Source organism: Microchirus variegatus (assembly GCF_963457635.1).
Source record: "Microchirus variegatus genome assembly, chromosome: 2".
NCBI classification, from domain to species: Eukaryota; Metazoa; Chordata; class Actinopteri; order Pleuronectiformes; family Soleidae; genus Microchirus; species Microchirus variegatus.
Genome location: NC_139803.1, coordinates 30,572,756 through 30,590,164, shown reverse-complemented (window position 1 = coordinate 30,590,164; position 17,409 = coordinate 30,572,756). Strand labels below are relative to the sequence as shown.

At 41.0% G+C, this 17,409-nt stretch overlaps 1 protein-coding gene across 1 annotated transcript in view; it reads right to left on the bottom strand.

The window, feature by feature from the left end:
• Positions 1-17,409, bottom strand: part of cdin1 (CDAN1 interacting nuclease 1) — a 47,642-nt gene that overhangs the window by 12,873 nt on the left and 17,360 nt on the right. Inside the window, exons 7-11 of the mRNA XM_083910709.1 lie at positions 12,969-13,048; positions 12,612-12,661; positions 11,225-11,292; positions 9,745-9,810; positions 9,415-9,520 (exon numbers count right to left, since the gene is read on the bottom strand). Coding sequence (XP_083766835.1) covers positions 9,415-9,520; positions 9,745-9,810; positions 11,225-11,292; positions 12,612-12,661; positions 12,969-13,048 — 370 coding nt within the window. The remainder of the gene's footprint in view (positions 1-9,414; positions 9,521-9,744; positions 9,811-11,224; positions 11,293-12,611; positions 12,662-12,968; positions 13,049-17,409) is intronic.

The following is a 17,409-nucleotide window of genomic DNA, read 5'->3' as shown; positions in this document are numbered from 1 at the left end:
TGATGCCAGGATAAATAGAACATTTAAGCCAAAACTTACAAATCGAGTCATGAAAGCCATGAACAACATTAACGGCAATAAATACCCATCTTCAGACATCTGAAAAAACATGACTGCAAAAAAAGAAGGGAAACACTCATCTCCTGTGTTTATGATTGTAAATTTATTTACCACAGGTTCAGTGCTACCTTGAATTTTAAGTTTGGGAAAATATGAAGCGTCTCAAAACACACAGTCAGAAAAATGTCTAGGTCGGAACACGTGGAGAATTAAATAAGAGGCAGAAATAAACTGTGGAAACAGGCAAGCAGGCACCAAAGAGGGATGCATTTTAAAAAAAATAAGCACGCCAAAACTTTCAATAAACAATTGGTGCATTATATATGATACAATTTTAGATAATATGCACCTTATATCGTTTAACACACGGTTAGCCATGGTCCACATCACACCACCCACCAGTCCAACCCTCTCGTGGCCTCTGCTCCTCGTGAGCCGCCTGCTCACAAGTAGACAACTTGGAGACAGGTCTGAGCAGAAATCAAACGTGAATGATGGATGGCTTTACTTGCACAATGACCTCTGTCACTGGGTTCTTGCCCTAAATCAATGCCGGCGATAAGGGCTCTGCAACAGCGCTCACCTTGGTATGTTCACCAGCAGACCTTATCTGTGGCAGCAGGAAGTATGAGTAATAACCAAAGACAAGCTACGACAAAACCACTAACCCCACCTTGTCAAACATAATTTACAATGTATATTCAGCTTCCCCCCCACCCCACCCCACCGCTGCTGCTAAAATAGTAATTATGAGAACCAGAGAGATTTGGGACTGCACGTTTGAAAGATTAACCTGTTATAGGTTTGTGAGAACACATAATGTTTGGTCCAAGTCTTCATATTAAACGAGGAGACTGCAGACTTACTATTGACACACTTAAGTGAAAGCACATATTCCTTTAAAATATATATATATATATATGAATATGATCCTTAAATTTGAGGAGTGTGTGGAGTTGTCCAAACTTTCAGTGATGCATTTGAGGAGAGGTTGGAGGTTAGAGTTGAGTGAAGGGCCGACAGGAAGTAGGAGCCAAGACTTTAATAGTTTTTCATTTGACTGTGCATGTGATAAAGTGTGTGTGCGAGACACAAGAGAGCGCAGCGAGAGTGAGCGAGAGCATGCTTCCAGGCAGTCGCATCAAAACGCAAAGAGAGACCAAACATGACATCAAAAGTTGCAATTAGCTGACCCCTTTCTCCTCGTGTCACAATGTGAGAAGCCCTGCCTCTGCAGCCACAATTAAAACACGCTCGCTTTCTCGTTCAAAATGACTCTTGACAAGGTTAGCGATATTTCAACTAACTGCAAAAACATTCTTGTGGCTGTAATCCTTTTTTTCCATCACTTTGCAGGGGCGCAGGTAACCTCGCAGAGAGTTTCCCATGAACTCAGCGCTACAATTTGAAAACAAAACGGTTGATGGAGGGGGGAAGAAAAAGGGACGAGCCGTTCAAAGTTTCATTCAGTAGTGTTTTGTTTCACCCAGCAAGTTGAAGCTAAATGTTTTGCCATCATTACTCAGAAAATTTATCCCCGTTCTAATTCAAACCACTACAAATATTTAAAAGAGAGCCAGTCGTCTTTTCCTCCAACCGCGAACTCCGTCCTTAGCAGAGACTTTAGGGGGTGAGAACTGTCAGCAGCTACAGTTTCTCACTGTTAAACTCCCGCCATAAACAAATTAAGCAATGTGTAATCTGTGGTCCAATGGTCTAACCAAAATGAACAGTTAAAAAAGACGTGCATAGCAATCTTTAAATATTATTTTTTCCCCCAAGGTCATATTGTAGTCACAACATTGTTTTGGGAGTGCTACAAAGAAATATGTGAACTTACATAGTCAGAAATTATCATGCCCAAACTCTGTAAAGTTAATAGTTTTCACATCCACTCGAGCCACAGGAGAAGCCAATGTAAAGTGTCGGGGCCGGACAGTGAGCCAGCCGAGGCTTTAGCTGCAGCTGCGCTCAAATTGAAGTGGCACTTTCTGTCAGAGGCCTTTCACCAGACAGCTCTATCCTGCCCTTTTACTCATAACCTCCATGACACAGTGACAGCAAGCAAAAATGCAAGCGGTCGTTATAGAAGAGACAGATTCTGGGGTTTTACATGGTGGAAGATTCATGGGCGTAAACATGCCAGCTGATAGCGAAATCACTCAAAATGAGGAAATACATTTCTACGACGGCTCTGTAGCTTCCACTCAAAGAGGCCGGGCTCAGAGAGCAAAAACCTCATCACACGGTTTCGATTTCACTCGTTCAGAAACGATGCCTTTGTTATTTTTGCATCAAAACCAAAAGGAAACGGTTTAGGTATCAACTTCCCACCTATGATGAAATGTTACATCATCAGCAGACAGAGTTGGTATTTGAATCATATCATTACCCTGTTAACTTGTTTGTGGTGGACATACAGTACTACGTTAAAAAAATATATCAGCATTAGTCATTTACAAGGGTTTACGTTTTCATAGGATGCACTTCTTTCTAAGAATTTATAGACCTGACATAGCTTGCGCAGACAAATCTGTTGACCCGATAGATCTCGTACATTAACTCGCAGAATTGATGAGCAAAATCAAAAGGTCAGCACTTGGACACAGGCTCCTCATGTGTCTTTGATTACACACTCCCACTAAAGGGATCGGCAAGCAGAGATGTTTAAGCTATCAGGCAATCAGACCGCCGAGAGACGTGAAACTCAAACCAGAGACGGGAGAGCGCTGCCTGGGAACAAAGATGGGGGGGGAAGAAGTTTCTGATGAAGCTTTTTAACAAATGCCAGGCCAGTAAGGAAAGACTCAGATGTGCTTGTATCTCTTTCAGTGTTTCTGGCAAAGAACGCAGTGAAGTGAATTAATACTGAAATATAAAGCAAAGTTCACAAAAACAAATACCTCTTCATCTGGTGTTGTAATTCACTTACTTAAGGAACATCAGTCAAAAGGACTGCCATGCGGCACAATCAGATATAGGCCTTACGTCGCGAAACAAACAATTCAAGCCATATATCAACATTATTTCAGGAGACGGGTGAGGTCATGTGACCAAAACAAAAATGTGAAAATCCAGTCTTAACTACAAATGAATGATGGACCCAAATTAAAAACAGCAATACTGCGAAACAGACGCAGATACTTGGCAAAAATGAATATATGCCAATATATGCCTCTTTTTGAACAATATTAAATTCCTGTTTTTTACATTTTTCTGGAATACAAGACATAAAAGCCTGGACAGAAAGAATTCACCACTATACAAAAAGATTAAATCAGCGGAAAGAAGGAAAAATAAGCATGGGTGGTATCAAAAGAAAAACAAGGTTGTGTCAGGGACACTGGGCCTATAAAAAGCTGCCTACTGTCTAGGTTATCTATAAGGAACCACTTATCAAAAGCCACCAGCTCTACACACACGCACATGCACACGCACGCACGCACACACACGCACACGCACACACACACTGACGGATGGGCCTCCACAGACCAAGAGAACCAGCACATTATCTGGTAAACACAGAAGCTGCTCTTTAAACACTAAAGGCAGAAATATGACGTTGTTTTCTTGGGCTGTCATTTGGTAAAAAATATTCCGTTTATTTTCAGAGAAGAAAAAAATGATGTTTTGTCATCAGAATACATTGCTGACCAGAAAAGAAAAGTGATTTGAATAAAAGTAGCTCTTAAAAGGTTCAAATAATTCTACACTATAGAGCAACTTTGAAAAAAGAAAAAGAAAAGAATATGTATAGATATATATACATATATATAAAATGCCATGACACATAATACAATAAAACTGCACTTTTCTCACTCCATCCAAAGTTAATGGTAGAAAAGGAAAAGAACAAATTGTACCCGTTTAATTCAATTGGATTCTTGTCTTGGTCTCAATCATTTTCTTTGTGAAAGGCCACAGGACTCATGGTCCAGCGCTCTCCTCCTTCATCCTCTTCAACAAAGAGGTTCAAATGCAATTTAGTTCACTTGAGTTGGGCGGCATTTTCCTATAGAAAACCTTAAATATTTATTTTGCCTCAAGTTAATCAAGATTAAATGTGTGTTTTTAGCCTTTAAAAATGTCATCCTACTTTACAATATCTCTATAACACAGACCTATGAGAAGAATAATGTATTGGTCTGAGCACAATCTATTTGTCTGTGGTTTTCCTACGTCAAAACTTTACAAGTTTATAGACAGAGCATGTTTTTTGGAGGCCGAGCAACTATTGAAATTCTTGTGTTAGATTTAAGATTTTTTTTAAAAAGTCGATCTAATCCTTGTCCTCTACTTTCTGGTGTGTTTGATGAATGTTCTGGACTTCTTCCTGGAATGAAAAGCCAGAAGGTCACTGTAGAAGTAGAGCGAACGAAAGACATGGGGGGAGAGAGGCAGTGAGAGAAAATGTAGTTTGTAAGTGTGTGTGTTGGAAGAAAGGGGAAGTTCTCTGTAAATCTGATGATATAGACCGTGAAAGCTGACAAAAATAATGTACGATCATCTTTTAAATATTTCCATAGCAAAAGAGGAATTCGTGGAGTAGACATGCTCGCTCCCCATTTTACTTGAGGCTTCGTCTCCATCTCACAGTGTCACAGGAAGAGCAAAAAGACAGGAGGGGGATATATATCTATATATCACTGGGGTGCTGCTTTCTGTCTCACTCCTCGTTCGTATACGCACAGCGGCCGTGTCAAAGCTGCTCTCACAGTCAGTGGTAAATTACAAATCTGGATAATGCACAAATACAAACCTACTAAAATAAATAGCAGACACGGAGGCTTAACTGGAGCGAAATCCTGAGGCTGCTGGAGACCTGAGAGTGCGGATTAAACTCCAGACGCCTTAAACAATGCACCCAAATGTGCATCCTTAAGCATGAAATCCTTGAAGCGTCAGAGCCAGCTTGTCATTTACCATTAATATTCCACGTTGCTTGTGCTTTGGGGGGCCAGCATTGCACTTGCGAGCGCCGATGTGCCCTTAAACAAACACTTGTGAAGCCCTGAAGGAGCCACCAGTGTAGATCGCTATTTCTCTAGCTGTGGAATATTCTAAGAAAGGATGTCATAACAAAGGAAACAATAAAAGAGGCCATGTTCCTGCACTGCAAGGAGTATCCATAACTATAGATAGAGGGAAGGCTCCGTCACAGGAAAACTAATATTTGTACTTGAACCTTGAAAACCTGTATCAATTAACATCACAATGAAGAAGCCATGATTAAATTGTTATATTTCAAGGCGACAACTGCAGCATAATTTCCCTTAATTTCTCTTGACAGAAAGGTGAGGTGAAATATTGCAGGACACAGGTCTTGGAGGTGTCACATTGTCACCCCAGAAGAGCCAGTACCTGTCCTTAGGGACCGCCCCTGTATGATGTCCAGCCTCATTGGATCAGCAGCAGTGATGGCCTGTGGGTCTCTCTCTTAGGTGACATATCCTATCTGAACAGGAACTATGATGGCCCTGCTCCTCCTGCTGCTGAGGAGGCTTATGTTACACTTAGGCTGCAGCTGCTTAAAATTCCTGATTATTTACAAGCAAACACACACTGTGTGACATTTGCTCATTATGTGAAAAGGAATTGCACATTATTTCTATATAGCAAAATATCTGCATATCTATGGCTCCAGGCATAATTCAAACCTTTTTTCAAATAGGAAGTTCTAACCAGATTAATTCTATAAGGGTGGTCTAAAGCCAATCTTGTCATTATACTATACTAATTAAGCATTCCTGTTGTTATGTCTTTGGAAAGTTCAACACAAATGATGGACACATCCATTAAAATATCAAATCATACCCATTTTCTACTGCTTTATCCTCCACAGGAGGGTCGCAGGGAGTGCTGCGCCAATCTAGTCAATTTAGAGTGTTCAATTTACATGCAACATGCAAACGCAATGCTGCCAACTACACCAACCATGTGGCCCTAAAACTCCCACATATAACAGGAAAAAAGTTCACAAAGAACAACTGCAGCTGTGTCAACCGACATAAAACATTACATAAATTAGATTTCTGTCTATTCATTAGCCGCTGTTGTCAGCGAGCAGATTAGTGATGTTTCAAGAACAATCTGGCGACAGTCTGCGGAATGACTTCCTCATCTCGTGTCGTTTTGCTTCCATTATATTCATCAAAAAAACAAATAAAACAAGGACAAGCACTAATATCGCTTGCACAAAATAGATTTGAATGAAGATCAATATGGGGGAGGACATAAATTAACTACGTTACAACTGGGCATGGATTTCAATACTACAAAAACAAAAGCACTAAATTAAAAACAATGCCTGCGAGTGTGTTCTTGTGTCAACAAATTTCCAAGTGGTCAAGCTGCATGATGTACGACAGCAACACCCCCCCCCCCCCCATCTCAAATGAGGGAGAAATGAGGCATACTGTCCTATTATATTTCTATAAATCATTTCTCACAGACGGCTGACAGCTTTTTATCAGATCTAACCTTTTCAAGCCTCCATTAAGAGTGCTAACATTTTCAGCTCTGACACATTTGCAGTTTACGAATCTCACAGTTGATTTGCTTTGGGAGGGGGTAGTGGGGGGGGGGGGGGGGGGCATGCTGGCATTCATGCTCATTCACAAAGGCTGTCGGCATTGTGTTGAGAGACACAGGGGAGTGGAACATGGACTATGAATCTTATCTGACTCTATATTTAATATAGTTTAAAGACAAAAACTTAATTCTGATGCACACTATTGATCCTTTTACACTAGCTGAATAAATAGGGGTGTTAAGAGTCACACTGATCCCTCTTAAATCTAACAAACTAATAATGAATGGAGTTTAAACTTTAAAATAAGGAAAGATTAGACAAAAAGGATCAGGAAAATGTGTTGATCTATAGAGTCATCGATCAAACCCTAACCCTAACCCAACAACACTGACCAGAACATTTGAAGCCAACAGGGTACTGCCATATTACCACAATTACATTAAACAATGTCAAACTCTATCTCGATATCGAAAGATCTTCCATAAGACAATCATTCAGCTGAACGATATTAAGAAGGTCAAAATATCACAGTCCTTATCTGTAGTTCCTGTGTGATAAAAGATAAATGAATCAGATCAAATGAATATGAGGCAGAACTGGAGAGGATACTAAGGGAGTTATAGGGCAAGTTTGCCGACCGTAATTGATTTAAGCACGCCATAATCAAGAAGAAGGGGCAGTTCAGGTGGTATCACACCAGAGATACATATTTCATTCCATGCTGTGTTTAACCTTACCCACTTCTCCTAAAACACACAAGAGGCTCATTATGTGTTTAATATTCACTAGCAGGTGAATAATTTTTATGCAACTCTGATAGTTGGGCAAGATGGATAACTCAATTATCCGAGCATCCGTCAGAGCGGAGGGCTTGCTGGCTCTGGGATGCCACCAGCGAAGATTGATGGCTCGACGACACCAAGAGCTGCTGCTTCACCATCTCATCCAGGCACTCGGCCTGAACGCAGCGTTTGATTCGGCAGAAGAGCGTTTTTCTCTCGAATGTTTTTCCTCTTTTCTTGGGAGCACGGTAGGTGAAGCGTCATTACCCCTCACTCCACTGAAGAGGGGTTCATTATGGGGTTAGTGTGTTGGCAAGACTATTGTTTGGATGATGAATGCGCCTGATGAGAGCTTTGGAGAGAAAATTAGTTATCTTTTTTTTCACGTCTACAAAAACATGTCCCCATAGCTCACTCTGCAGCGCTGGAGGGCAAAGCAAGAACAATTAACACAAGCAATGGGTGAAGCAGTTCAGTTAAAGTAAAGAAGGAACTCATGAAAAATAAGCAAATCACTGGGAACGTCAATCAGGGGCAACAGAGTAATTACAAACATTGCCGCGTGAGGTCAAAACGAAAAGTGAAAGGTTTAGAGTCGAGGCACTGAAACCTGAGTTTGAGGAATGGACAAACACGCGAAACAACAGCCCAGCAAGGCCTGGGTCATAAACTAAAACCTGCTAATGAGAAGTGAAGGCAGAATGATGTCACCCCATCACTCTCATGTCCTTTGTTCCTACACTGCTTTAGGTAGATGGGACCACACAGGTGTTAATCACCGCCTTGCACACAGTTGTATATGAGGTGATAACGCATTAGGTAAGAGAAAGAGAAAGTGTGTGAAATGTCAAACAGTAAGTGTCAATTAAAAATTAAAAGAGTCCAGGGAAAGGTGGGGTCTGAAGGGAATGTTTGTTTTCTTCTTTTGACATAACAATGTTTATATGAGGGAACATACTTTGTCAGTGCTTTAATATACTCAGACAAGGCCACCCCAGTAAATATCAATAAAAGACGTCGCTTTACATTATAGCGTGAAATATTTCAGGATATTTAAGTACTTTTTCATTTGCAAAACAATAAAAACTGTTTTCTTTTAATCAACTTTCTTTCTTTTAAGTCAATGAATTATAAAGCAGAATGACACTTTCTAAACTCACACCTGTGTGAAATTTAGTTCTTGATTTCCTCAGGCCATTTCCAAAATAAAAATGATGTCACTCTGAAAAAATAAAATGCATCATTGATTATGACCATGACCTCATCTTGTGCATTTTAACTACTCATTGATATTAGATGAATCATCATCCTTGAAAATCAAATGTAGGTCAGTGATGTGCAGGTTAGAATAGGCTCTGATAATAGTATACATGTGTATAAACTGAGTTTCAATGAAAACAAATGGTGATCTATGTTAGGGAAAAGGCAGAAAATGTGGATTATTGTAATTTGTGGATCGAGATAAAAAAGTATTTTCTCAAGTGACAATGAGAAAAGTCTATATGTTTCTTATCTTATTCATTTTAAATCTGGGAAACACAAGAAACAAACAACTGCTCGAGTGCACACACACGCACACACGCGTCTGCTGCCCTCGGGTCACACCACAAGGGCCCGTTCCCGTCCAGAGGTTCTCATGACAACAGATGCAATGGATTAATCACCCGTTTCCCAGCTTTCCTTTGAAAACAATATGTGTACTCTGGAAAACAATGAGGCTCCCAGGCCGGACCATTCAGGCTGTAAAGGGCTCCAGTGACAGAGGTGGATGTGGAAGTAGTGCGATGTGCACACGTACTATAGAGAAGTCTGGGGTTTGTGTGGCCTGCGCCAAAGAGGAAGTGGTTAGTTTTGTGAGAGAGAGATACGAGTTGCATTTATAATACTGAGAAAATAAGCTTTGTCAGTGGTTTGTGGTCAAAAAGGAGAAGTTATAAATAACATGCAGAGCGAGGGAAATAGTACTCGCCTGTTTTTTTTCTTTAAGTCAAAGGTGATAAAATGTTATAAAAACAAGACACAGGGGGTGAGAAGACTCACCTATTCCAGTAGCTCCAGAACTGCTCATTGAGATATGTGCGATGGCTGTGGTCATCTCCGAAAGAGGCTTTGCTCTCGATCCAGTGTACGATGTGTCCCTCTACGGCTTTACATAAACACAAACACACAGGAAGTCTCAAAAAGCTGGTGACATCAAAGCCACGCAAGCAAAATCCAAATGAGCCAAGAATATTTTCCCCCTCTCGATCACAAAAATTGTAAAATAACAATGTTTTGACAATTATAAAATGCTTTAAGAACCAGGCATCCAAATATAACAAGCAGTCAAAAAAAAAAAAGACTATTTAATTTATAATGTAAATAACTGACCAATTGGAACCTCCAGGATGATATCAGGTGTTTTGTCGTAGCCCATAGTTCTCAGTTGGTTTTCATCTATAGGACAAAACGAAAAAAAAGTGCAGAATTTTAACATTTAATTGTGTGAAATATGTTTTATTCTTCACTGAACAAGTTTTATTAGGTAATCAAACCACGTGAACATCAATCACATGGATACTGACCTAACCACATTCACCAAGGTGCTGGTAACAAAAACCCCCTCAATGTTAGCCAAGCAGACAAAAACCAGTGGAGGACAGCAAGCACGGTAAAACCATTAACTACATCTGCCACATATTCGCTTCCATTGCACAAAAAAACATAAAGCTCAGTTACAGAAATGCTCTTTAGTTTGCAGTTTGGCAGGGATTTATAAAATATAGAGCAAAAGATCAAGGCCGGCATTATAGCCCCTGGTTGCCTGACCCCTGCCTGCAAACTCTGCAGCCATTGTCCTTGACTTCTGGCGTGCTTCGGCCATTATCCCTACAACACCTGATTTCTCCATTAAATCTCGGGCTGACCAGGTCATTCAGCTCCAAAGGCCTGCCTCTTTGTCTCCAGCCAAGCTCAACTAATGGGGCATGGAAGGGAATTGAGGAGAGATGGAGGGTAGCGGTGTCAGTGGTGGTGAGGAGGTATAGATGGAGAAAGGGAGCTGAGTGAGGTCAGTCAGGCTGCCAGACGCCTGCAGTGGGGCATCCTGGGTGGGGTAATGTGTGTGTGTGTGTTTGGACGTGGACCTCTACTCACTCATACTGGTCTGCTGACATTGTCATGTGGCTCTGATCGCCTTTTTACATCACCTTTGATTAAAATTAATGGACCATCCCTGCTGTTGGGTAGCTTATTTCCAATCCATTTATCAGGTGGGGTGAGGCTGACTCTGTGGCCCCTGTGCCCCCCGAACTCCAATAGTTTTAGCACAGTCCTCAGTAAAGCCCTGAAGAAAGGTCAGCACTCCAGGTCCAAATAAATGATATGGTCTTAATGACAGAGGGAATGACTTTTATCCCCCATCAGTCATCTGACCTAGGGGATGGTGATAATGGGCTAAATGGGAGTTGGGGGTTGCTTTAATATTTTTGGAAGAAGATCATTTTGTTAGGAGAAAAAATTTGATCCATGTCAACACCATGATCTTCTTCATGACTGTATCATTTGAGTTCATGTAAACAGAAACAAATCCATTTCACTCACTTTTGCAAAATAAAACACCTCTACAGTAACCGGTTGTGTAAACGTAAACAGCAGCCATTCCAACTAATGAAACATTAACAAGCTTTTATTCTTTAAATATTCATCGTAGGCTTGCGCATAAACAACTAAAAGACATTTGATAACAGCTCCTGGGTTCAAATCAATAAGAGATAACATCCACTGCATCAGTCTCCCTCACACAAAAGGCAACACAGGCCCAACCAAAGTCACTTCAACAATGTGATGAGAATGTCAAGAATTGGCTTACCCAGGAAGGAAAGGTTTCTCTCCTTTAGCTTGTCTCGGAGAAGGACCTCATGCTCTTGACCAATAGCACTGAGAAATGAGAGTCAAGGATTCCAGTGTATACTTAGGTAGACAAAAATCTGTATTTTATATAAACATAAAACTGAAATCTAGGCATTATAAAGACTAAATTCTTATTCTATCGATCATATGCTACATAATAGCTCACAGGTAAACCTTGCATGTTAGTAAATCCAATTTAAAATCACATTAAGTTATAAAGTCTATGATTTCCCTCTCTTCTAATTTACTATGCAAAGTGAAAGCCACTTCTATAAAGTTTTCAGGTCAACCTTCATCCGCTTTCACAACAAATCTTCAAAGTGCATTACGAAAATGAGGGAGAAGAAACATATGCCAATTTGGCAAAATGCAAGGGGAGTCTGCTCTATTCATTCCTCTAAAATCTTTGAAAGAAAATGCTTTTAGAATAAATGCCATTTCGCATCATTTGTATGCACAAAGGTAGACTTCACAAAAAGGCTGGAAATCATAAGCAAAACCACTCAAATTGGCTTCTAATTAATAGGTCCATTCCTTGACTGACACACAGGCTCAGAGCTATCCCCCTCATGTGTGGCTAAAGCTCTTTGAAAGCCTATAGTGGTGGGGCAGTGATGATGAGCTGTGGTGGAGTAACTGACTTTAAGTTGACACAATACTGGGCTGCCAAAGAAAGGTAAAAAAAAAAAGGGGGGAGAAGGAGGGCAGCAGAGGACAGGGTTTATTGACTATGAACAGAAAGAAGCGGCCCACCACAGACACACACATACACTCAAATAAGTCTCCTCCCCCTGGAAACAGTTGGTCTGATGCACCACTACATAACCTGGACTCCATTTCCAGCCCCTTTAGTTAGGGTATTCATAGCTGGGCAATGAAAGAGACGAGGAAACACTGGAACTATAACGAGTGCAACTGAATTATTAGTAAATAAAACAGATGGGCCATCAAAATCGGGAGTGCAATTTGAACTGATGTGCCCAGAACTGTTATTGGTTAAGGCACGGGGATTCTCAGAAATGCATAAAATATCAAATTATCTGGGTTAAGTAAAATATCAAACAAAGAACACATGAGGGTTATGAACGCTATTTCTCTTGTATCATAGAACATTGGGTCTGATCCACTGCGTGCACATGGGGATGCATTTAGATCAGTCTCTCCACTCCTCCTCTTTTTTCCTCCATCACCTCCCAGCCTCTGTATCTGTGATAGCGGCGTGGCAGGCGGAATGAAACACTTCCTCTGTGAAGCAGAACTTTTATGTCAGGTGAAGCCAGACACATCTCATCCCCTTCAATAGCTCCTCGTCAATTTCGGGCTTAAAATTTTATGGGATAGGATACTGTTTGATGCAGTCTACCAGCGGTCCATAACAGCAGTCATTTATTGTGCACTGAAAAGAGAGGGAAGAAATATTATGGCGTGTGAAAAAAAAAAAGGGTGGTGGGTGGGTTGGGATGTGGGGTTAGGGAAAGAAGCCCATACACAGTGCACAGGGAAAGGAGAAAACACTGGCAGAATTGTAGACATGGCTGCCGGCTCTCACGTGACCTGATCAGCACTTGCATCATTTAAAATCTCACTGTACTTACGTTTTGTGGTGTAAAAATGTGTGTATAAAAGCATGCATCCCATTATATCTATCATTTTAGTTGATTCCTATTATATTTTGGCTTAAAACTGATATACAAAACACTTACTTGGTGGATGTTTTTGGCCAAAATTTGGTCTGGAATTAAAGATGGCTCCTTCAGCATGCTGTTGAGCACTATTTTAGTGGCTGAGAAAAGAGAAAACGGAAAAAAGAGTTCATTAATGTTATGCATTATTTTGTTTCTGATGATTTTAAAAGAAAAAAAAAAATTTCTACAAAAGCAAACAAAATATAGAGGGGAAAAAAAAGACAGGTTTGACCCAGTGTAATTCACCGAGCCACTGTGAGCGCAGTATTTTCACTGCTCGCTGTCTATACAGATTCTCTCTATATAAATGTTTCAGTCCAGGGCACAGGAGCCCCATCGTAGTTTATCTATGTTATGAACGCTGACTATTCTGCATCTCTCATCCCTATTCTTCCTCGGCTAACATTATAAATCAGGAGGGGAAGCCTGTTGGATGGATCCGCTGGTACTACAACAGCAAAAAAAAAAAAAGAAAAATCAAATCCTTAAATCATTACTTAAAAAGACCTGGATTAAATGGATTGCATCATTGTGTGACGAAATGGTTGAAGTACGCCATTTTAGTGATATATATATATACTGTACATACACACACACACACACACACACACACACACACACACACACACACACACACACACACACAGTCCTGACAGACTTGCAGCTAACAGACAATACAAGGAATGTTTCTATTCACATTTATTTCAGGCATGGACGGTTCCTGCACCAACACTGCAAGCTCATCTAGGTTTATTTTTATCAATTAACACCTCAAGTTACAAATGCTCACAATAACATAAGCTGTCTTATTCATAGTTAGTATTTTAAAAGAATATTCTAAATCCTTCTTCCGCTGCATCTCTTTATGAGAAAACTATCACAGTGAGGACAATCAGTGGTGCTGATATAAAGGAGGAGGCTAGAAAAAGAACAAAGCACATCCACTTCTCCCTCCTGTTTTTCCATTTCTTCTTGAGTTCCATCTTTTTCCTGCCTCCTCTTCTCTGTTTCAGCCTCTTCCAGTGACGGTACTCCCCCAGCCCACCCCATAACCCCACGCTCCCTGCTAAAGCTGCAAGGCACAGGGCTGTGCTTTATTCCTTTGCTCATTTTTCTCAGAGATTGCACCTTCACACGCAGATCCATACCATGCTCTTGTGCAGAGCAGGCAGCGGTGAAGGAAGAGAGTTATATTTTCCCCTTGAGTTAGGACACCTCATGACAAATGATAATGGATAATCAATAAAGCGGGAAATATGAGGCAGCAAACTTTATGAAGCCAGGAGACATATTACTCCCCAACAACACTGTTTTCCCTTAACAAAGTCACTACTCGACTGTGCCTAATAATCTGAAGGAAAATCAAAGGACCTGCAACCACATCAGCAATATTGGCAACTTATTCCACTTTAATGGCATTTTGATTGATTTTTCCCCTCTTCCTAATGGTCGTTTTATAGATTTGACGCTGCTTCTGCAAAACAGTGGCGTGTAATAAACCTCCCCGAAGGCAAACGGCAGCCATTAAAGCTCTTGTCTTACTAGTGCTCATAATTGGAGGGTGACCACCACCACATATTTTGGTCTCTCACACAACACACAACACACAAACACACACTTGGAGGACTAGACTCTCCTAATCTCTTCAGCCCCCTTGATATTTTTGGTAGACGGCCATAATACGTGGCAGGATCCCCATCTCCTGGTCTATTCTTGCAGCTGGGGTTAAAAATAGCCATAAAAGGTGACCTTGGCACTGACATTGTGGAATTTCAGCCAAGCATTGACCTGATGAAAATGGAAGGCCAGGCCGCTAATAAATCAGGATGCTTTTAAAATGAGTTTACCCTAATGCTCATTCATCACAGGCTATAATGCCATTTGCAGGCCCAGGATTCGCTGCTGTGCACAAACACAGCAGTAAATAACAACAGGGCCCGAGCATCCCTCGCATCGTTGCAGCCTCCAACATCAGCATACATTTATTAAAGACGTCCCCGCCTTGCACGGCAAGACTCCTCTATGACACCCCAAGCTCCTCTCTGCTTCACTCACACACACGCCCACACACAAACACACACACACTATGCTCTTTAAATACGCATTCTCTAGGCACACACACAGACACACACACATAAAACACGTGCAGGAAAAATAAAAAGCATAATCTGAAGAACACCAGACACAGAGAACAAAGCCCTGCAGCACGACTTTGCACCTTGTAAACATTCACAAAATTTACTGTAATTGTCCCATGATGGTATAAATTCTGACTAAAGGTATGGCATTAGATCGTCAACATCTGAAAAGAAAGGAAAAAAAGAGGAGAATAATAGATGTGAAATGCTATGCCTCCATTGGGATTTGCTAGAGAAAACAAGCAGTGTAAACAAACCAAAAAGACTGTTTTCATATTTAATTCCAAAACAATAGATAAACTCTATAAAAGCAAGGTAACAGCAATATAACCTTGGCTTGATTTCTTATTGCTTATAACTTGTGCCATTTGTATCCACTCTTCCTTTCTCCACCAGAGTGAAAAAGTCATTATCTTAAACACAGAAAAATGTTGAGAAAGCTCATTAGATAGCAACATTTGTTGAGGGAGGATCGTAATAAACAGTAACGGATGACGATTGTTATTGCCCCTGACACTGATGAGCTCCTCTGCAAGTTTGTTTATTAATTAAAAAACCCACTTTTTTCTCTCCCCTGGGTGGGGTGGGGGGGGGGGTAACTTCCCATTTCATCTACACAACCCCTCCCCCCCCTCCGCCCACACTCCCCATGCACAAGCCACTGAGCTGTGGAGGGTTACTCGTTCATCAAACTTCATGGAGCAAGGGAGAGACAGGTCCTGATAATGTGCGCCGCTAAAGCTGATTTTCCATGATGAATCTCGGAGCATATAAATTGGCTAATATCTGAAAACATTTACAGATACTAGAGGAATTGACTACTTGTGGGACATGATGGATGAGGCTCTCCGACGCTGGCCGACAGCTCTGCAAATCTCTGCGGCTGCCTAAAGCCCTCATTTGATTTTCCAATTTACTCCTTTTAAATTTATCCTCCCCTATTGAAAAAAAAAAGAAAAAAACAGAAGATGGGAGAAAGAGAGCGAGAGGAAGAGAGAGGAGATGAGAGAAAAGGGGATGAAACGTGTGTGTCTTTAAAAGATATCGGTGGTGGTGTGTACATGCAGGTTGATGATATGAGGTGGTATCTCCTGTGCAGGAGGAGCCCAGTCCCTGAAGAGGTTACTGGGGCAGAAATGATCTGCTTCCACCTGATTCTCCCTGATAGCTGTGAGATAGGACACAACATTTCTCTCACTCTCTGTGTGTGTGTGTGTGCGTGCAGCAGGAGTAATAGTGGATCTAGGAGAGTGCTGCTTAGAAGAGAGGCTTCCTAGGTCAGGCCATTAGACTGTGGCAGAGGCTGACTGGAGCTTCTCTGCTGAAAAGGAGTAATTAGTATACTTGTCAAGTGAAGTACCACACTGATGCTTACCTCCCTTGCACCCACCCTTTGCGTATACAAAAAAGCACAGAAACACTCATGGTGCCGTCGCCTCCTTACTCCCTCCCTTCTTGCTAATGAAGTGCCCTTGCTCTCATTATTTGAAAGGAAAAAAAAAGAGGCTACATATACACATCAGCTCCACCATAGTAGAGAGGTGAGGAAAAGAGGAGAGGAGCACTTGAAGACAAGAGAGGAGGAACCCTAACAATCACAGTGGATACTAAGTAGCGATAGAGCACAATACAATATCACTTATCAACACGTCTGATCTGCAAAACACTGGAGCTATTATGAATCCTGTCAAAGCAACCAAAGGATCATTGAAGACGCCAACATTCTCACAGAGTTAACATCAAACCACGGGACATTTATAACCTCGTGTACAAGACTTCTGTAAAGGAATGTGACAATAAATCTTAAAGGCGGTCGAATCGCATGGTTACAAAACACGGAGCGGCAATCTAATCTAGAGCTGGGCCTTGGGAAAATGGAAAAGGTCAAATAGCTGGCAAAATTGCCTCCTCAAAAAAGTATGTCTAAAACTAGAGGCGCATCAACTCCTGTCAAGAGCGGGGATAAGGAAAAAGATGAGGAGATAGCAGGATATGGAAAATAGAGCAGCAGCTCCTTAAATGTGCCAGTAAGTGACTTTGAGAATACAATATGACCGTTTAAATAGTAGTTTTATCATTTGCAGAAGTCATCAGCAGCAGACCGAGTCATGAAGAGAAGCGAACACATGATGACAGTCACTCATCATGTGTTCAGTGATGTTTATCTTCCCATCAACAGCAAGATTTGAATTATAAAATGTGATTTTTTTGCAGTGCATTGAATAAATAAATCGTCATTATTTTTGTTTTGATCATAGAATGCTTAATGTATTACATTACATTGATTAAAATAAATACAATTTACACTGCATTTACACTGT